A 6,322-nucleotide genomic window follows, 5' to 3' on the forward strand; every position below is an offset into this window, starting at 1 on the left:
GCCCCCCAATATTTAGGATGGAGTAGGTGCTAAGATTGCTGAGAAGATAGATGAGTTCTTATCCACTGGAAAACTACGCAAATTGGAAAAGGTGGGTTTCTTTCCCTTGTGCTCTGTTTCTCAGTAGTTGCTTTCCTTTGGAACTTGCAAAGTAGCCTGCTTGCTTTGCACAGTTTCTGTTCTTGTCCCTGGGGAGATTGAGGTCAGTCTTAAGAATGGTGAACATAGGGTGTATGGGAAGTAGAAATTTATGGTGAGCCTCCAAAGCAGAGTCTGACTAAGCTGTTTTATCTTCTCAAAGGGTTTTTTGTTTATTGCAAAAGGAGTAAAGGAGGAATTGGCTTGTGTTGTGTTGTTTTCGTAGATTCGACAAGATGATACAAGTGCTTCTATCAATTTCCTGACACGAGTCACTGGCATTGGGTAAAAATTGTTTTGTTTTGTTTAGAACCCTTGAGGCTGAGGGTGGGTAATGCAATCATTCTCAGTTCTGAGAAAAAATGTGCACAAAAGTTGAGGATATACTGGGATAACCCAGCCAGTTCCAGTGCATTGGGATGTCCTGTTCAGTGCTGTAAGATCCTTGCTGTCCCTGATGCCACACTGCCTCGTCTCTTTGCAGTCCTGCTGCTGCCAGGAAGTTTGTCGAGGAAGGAATTAAGACTTTAGAAGGTAAATGTAGATTTGGGGCCTTAGTTCACACTCCAGTGATGTGTCATTGTTTTTTGCATTGCTGAAAACTTACTGTAATATTTTGAGTCCTAAGGTAACTCTTTTTTTTGTTTTTTTGTTTTTTTTTTCTTAATTGTTCTAGATCTTAGGAAAAATGAGCACAAGCTGACCCACCACCAGCGAATTGGATTGAAGTAAGCTTCCTTGGCTTTTCTAATGGCTCCTCCAGACACCAGGACGGAATGTATGATATACTACTGCCACCTCATGTGCAGTGGAAATAATGAAACCATCTTCTAAGCAGTCAGACTTGCAGTTTTGAGGTTTTACTCTCCCCTTGGTGGGAGTTGGGAGCTTTCTGTGATGTGACAGTAACATAAGTTGTATTCTTTCCTCTGATACATATTTAATTGACTAAAAATTTAAGATGTTACCTCTGGCACTCTTTCAGATACTTTTATTTTTATATATGCAGATATTTTGAAGATTTTGAGAAAAGAATCCCAAGGGAAGAAATGCTGCAAATGCAGGTAAGAATGTCTTTGTTGAGGATGTGAGGTACTGCTGGTCAGTGAATGACTGACACCTCCCAACACACATCTTTCCTTTTCACACAGGAAATTGTGCTGAAAGAGGTGAAGAAGCTGGACCCAAACTATATTGCTACGGTCTGTGGCAGTTTTAGACGAGGTTGGTACTCTCTGATCTCGTTATGTTTATTTTGGGATGATAAGCAAGACCCTTTACTGTGTGTGGTGTTCTCCAGAGACAGTCTGGGCCAGAACCTGCCCTCTCCTCTTGGTATTGTCTTGTTTGGTCAGTTCAGTGATGAGGCAGCCACATGAATCCTTGCTTCTGCCCCCATAAAGAGCAGTATGTTCTAATGTGAATTGTTTGCTTTTGCATGATCAACATTTGCCCTTCACTGCCAGAGAGTACAGCAAGAAATTCTGGGGTATTTTCTGAGGTATGGGGGATAGAAACTTTTTGGTGGAAGAACAAGGTTCTCTTTTTTTTTTTTAAATATTCTTGAATAGTGACTGTTTTCTACTAGAAAAACACGTTTATAGGAAAAGGTTAGCTGGATGTTCACCAATGTCAGTGCACTGTGTCATGCACAGAGGGGTTTTTCTGTGCTTCTCCCTTGCCCAGGTGCAGAGTCAAGTGGTGATATGGATGTTCTCCTGACTCATCCGAGCTTCACATCCCAGTCCTCCAAACAGGTGAGTTTGCAGCTGCTGGGAGTCAGTGCTGGGCTTTGCTTCCACCAGGGTGGGTTTCAATTCAGGAGAGATGTAGTCTCAGACTTGTACTGCAGCTTTTTGCATCTTCTCATTGCTGTAATTTTAATCTCCTCCCTTGGATCACCGTGTTTAATTTGAGGAGTTATAATCACTTACATTTTTTCCCCCCGGGTCAAATTTCATGTAGAATAATACATATATTTATGGTGATGTCCTGTACTTATGTGAGCCACCACCTAGTATAAATAGGTAAGATATTCTCGTTACTTGTGAACTGATTTCTGTTGTGTTGTCATTGTTCCTAGTCAAAACTTCTGCATCAAGTTGTAGAACAACTGGAAAAAGTCCACTTTGTCACAGATATGCTGTCTAAAGGTGACACCAAATTCATGGTAAGGGCTTCTTTGGTGGTGAGGGATGTTGGGGTGGGATTACCTTTCCTGACAGAAGCTGGCATACCTACAAGATACATTGTTTGGACTGCTGGAATTGTGATTTTATTTTATTTTATTTTTAATTCTCCCCCTTACCTCCCATAAAAACTTCCTACAGTTAACTCTTAGGGAATCTCTTGCAGTAAGATCTCAATATTAGGAAGTATACAGATATTTCTGTAGCTCTGAGACAACCTGCACCACACCAGGTGAGTTGTGTCTCTGGTTTGCTGGGTGTTCCCCAGAACCTCAGCACAACCTCCCTCCTTCAGACTCAGGATATAATGGGGATTATGTTGGATGCCTAAAGCAAGAAGTGAATTACAGGAACATTAGTTTTCTTGGATCCCTTGCTCACAACGCAGCTTTTCCTTTTCTTTTTTTCCTTAAATATTGCATGAAGATTAAAAAGCAGTTTGAACTGAAAATAGGCAGAGGATTTCTCAAGAAAAAACCTCCTTTACCCCCACAGTTTTTAATGATTTACTGTACTCAGACATCCAGCTGTTCCAGTGAAATATGTAATCAGTTCAGCTGGAATTAAACTTTGCTTTCCAGATAACTGAGGATTGTTCAGAGGGTTTTTAAGGGTGGGGTGGTAAAGACTGATCTCAAATCCGTTTAATTTCATTTGGATTTCTTGCTTGCCTTACTTCCTGCCAGGGTGTCTGTCAGCTGCCAGAGAAGGAGGATGGCACAGCCTATCCCCACAGGAGAATTGATATCAGGTAATGCCCCCAAAAACCCAGCCAGACCCCAGGTCAGCTGTCTGCTGCAGAGCAGGCATTTACATCCACTCCTGCATCCAGATCCCTCCTTCCATTGTCAGAACGTGGCATTTACTGGCTTTCTAATTCCTTTGCACTGAGGAAGCCACTGTACAACTGCCAGTGTGTACAACAGCTCATTAGCAATAATGCTGTGTTTTAAATCATGACATTCTATCCAGATTCAGAACTGTGTCCTGTTTTATCATCCTGCTTTGACATTAATTCTTGGCAGGAGTGCAAGCACCATAACCAGGTAGTGGCTGAACACCAGTAACTTCTGGGTCAGGTAGATGTGCTGAACCTTTCTTTGATGTGCAGTTCACTTCATTCTTGGATCTGGCTTGGGGAAAATCAAATGTACAGAGCTGCAGGGTGTATGGACATAAACAGAGAGCAGACCTACAGCAGTGTCTGAGGGGCTGAATTTCAAGTGGCTTGTAGCTTTTTTGTTATGTATTTGCTCTAAGTCTGCACTTCTGCTTTTTCCTCTAGGCTTATCCCCAAGGATCAGTATTACTGTGGTGTGCTGTACTTCACAGGGAGTGACATATTCAACAAGAACATGAGAGCTCATGCTCTGGAGATGGGCTTCACCATCAACGAGTACACCATCCGTCGCCTGGGTGTCACTGGTCAGTCTGGGCTCTGCACAGAGTGTCCTCTGCTCACATGCTGGGTGGGATCATCTCTGGGTGGCTGCAGTGGTTTGCAAACAGCTCTGATAAACACTTTTTACAGTGTCCTTTTTGGTGTTGGGCACCATTACAGCAAGAAGAGGCAGCCTGCTTATGTACAGGCAGTGCTGTGGCACAAAGTTACCTCTTTGGGCTGCCTAATCTTCTTAAAGTCTTACTGCTGTAAAGATTGTTTTTTCAGTGTCAAGCACAGCACATAAGGGGTTTCCCACTCTTTTCACAGGATATGCCATGTCCTTCAGTTGGTTTTTTGGAGGGGAGGTGACTATACACACATGCACACAACTATAAATGTATTTAACTGCACAACCACATGGCCCAAAGTTCATTCATTACCTTATTTCCTTTGACACTAATAGGAATAATCACCTAAACACTGTATGAAAAGGCCGGGGGGGCAGTGAGGGCTGTTCTGGGTGGGTTTTTAAGTCTGCTTTACTTACAGCAGTTTTGTCTTCATCTTGCAATGCATTTGGCTTGTGTGGATGGCACAGAGCATCCCCTTTCCAACAGCAGCTGTGATTTATTGCAGGAGTTGCTGGAGAGGCCCTGCCTGTGGAAAGTGAAGAGGACATCTTTGACTACATCCAGTGGAAGTACCGGGAGCCAAAGGACCGCAGTGAATGATTGTCTGGGTAGCCTGGAGAGATGGTTTACAGCCTCTTAGGAACACATGAAGTGCATGGTCTTACTTTGGTTACTACTGCAAAAACTGTGTGTTACTGATGTTTAAAGCAAGTCCATGGCACTAGCACAGAACGTGTAGTGAGGATCAAATCCTGTCAGATGTCATGGAATAGTTGGGGTTGGAGGAGACCTTTACGTGTCTTCTAGTCCAACCCCCCTGCAATGAGCAGGGACATCTCCAACTAAATCAGGTTTCTTAGAGCCCAGTCCAGTCTGACCTTGAATGTTTCCAGGGTTGGGGCATCCAGCTCCTCTCTTTGTCTCTTATGTAGGTGTAGCCACAGAATGAGAAAGCAAGCTGTGTCCTGAAGTGCTCCTAAAGAACACCATTTAACTGCTATTTATATCTCCTTATCTCTGGGTTAAGCGTCTTGGAGCTCCTGATGAGCAGTTTCCTTCTAAACCCTCTCAGTATGGGCTGTGCTCTGATGTGACCATTCTCCTGCTGCCTGTGCCTGGGGTTTGGTACCAGGGGAGTTGTGGTCCTGTCCACTGCAGTGCTCTGGACTTTGTTCACTTTGTTCAGCTTGGTCTGATGACCTGATGCATTTCCACCACTCCTGTAGATTCACTCTGCCCTTTTTTATGTGCAAACCTGTCAGATCTTATTTTATGCCTCCTCTTTAATTGTTGGGGAAGGTAAGGACTGGTTTGGATATGAGAGGAGGTCTCATCAAGAATGCATTGCTAGCTGTATTTGGGACAAAGATTCTTTATTGTCAGACTACTTAACCTGACCTGAATCATAAAACAAAGATGGATGTAATACTATTTCTTATTTTTATCTGACTTAAGCTTACAGAACAGCTACATTTTTACTTGTTCTTATACAATGGGTGTTGATCAGTCTTAGTAACGGAGATTATAGGCTGGTACTCTTGATTATATCTTTATTTTCTTCTGTTATTCATATTGGGAGTTTTAATAATTTTTCTGTGACTGTTCCCCAGCAGTAATGCATGCAGTGGTATGTAAGGTAACTAGAAGTTAACTTGGTGCTATGTGAAGTCTTCTGATGCCTCATAGTAAAAATATATATAGCAAATACATTTAGTATTTTCTTCAATGATCGGTGGGAATAAACAAAGTGAATATTCCATCATGAATGTGCAATCCGGTTTTGTTATTATTTTTTAGCTACAATTTTAAGAGCTCAGGAAGCAGTAACACAGGTTTCCCCTGCTGACAGGTGTTTCCTGGGCAGCACACAGCATTACACTGATGTGTTCTCCATCCTCTTCCACAGGCAGCCCAGCTTTGTCCGGGGCCTCCAGGCAGAACTTGCTGGCTTTGCAGCCCCTCTCCGTAACGCTGTGAATTCTTCTATGTGCAAAAAAAAAGGCTTGTTCAGAGTGCTTGCTTGTTTGTTTTCCTTGAACTACGTGTACAGTGTGCCCTTCTTTTTGGTCTTCTCTCCCCACACTCCCACTTCACTGGCTCTGCTCCGGGCTTTGCTGGGCTGCAGGTCCCCGGGGATGGCGGGAGGGAGGGCTGTGAGCCCTGGGCGGGTGTGTGAGGGGCAGAGCTGTGCTCCTGTGTGGGCTCACAGACTGGCAGTGGCCTGGTCAGCAGCACTGGCACGGTCCCGGCAGCGTTTGCCAAGGGCTCGCTCAGCTCGGCTCCTTCCAACACCTCGGGGCCGCGGCGGCCCTTCCTGAGGGCTCTGCTGGGCGGCACTTCAGGGAATCACTGAGCTCACCGAGCCCATCCAGCCCCCTGTCCCCCAGCCCCGGTTCGGAGCGGGGAGTGCGGGGAGCGCGGGGAGCGCAGGGCCTGGGGCAGGTTTGTGAGGGACCCTCAGCTCCCGCTCGGGGCCGCGC

General features: G+C 44.6%; 1 protein-coding gene across 1 annotated transcript; it reads left to right on the forward strand.

Moving 5' to 3' along the window:
* Positions 1 to 19: 19 nt before the first annotated feature.
* POLB (DNA polymerase beta) lies at positions 20 to 5,857 on the forward strand (the record flags this gene model as incomplete). Its single annotated transcript, XM_027707018.1, has 11 exons — positions 20 to 91; positions 365 to 423; positions 623 to 672; positions 815 to 866; positions 1,148 to 1,202; positions 1,290 to 1,362; positions 1,825 to 1,895; positions 2,222 to 2,308; positions 3,014 to 3,078; positions 3,613 to 3,752; positions 4,348 to 5,857. Coding segments are annotated over 11 exons (819 nt in total), but the record flags the coding sequence as incomplete, so codon positions are not given.
* Positions 5,858 to 6,322: the final 465 nt, after the last annotated feature.

This window comes from Neopelma chrysocephalum, unplaced genomic scaffold, assembly GCF_003984885.1.
Source record: "Neopelma chrysocephalum unplaced genomic scaffold, ASM398488v2 Primary Assembly neopelma1_87984, whole genome shotgun sequence".
NCBI lineage: Eukaryota > Metazoa > Chordata > Aves > Passeriformes > Pipridae > Neopelma > Neopelma chrysocephalum.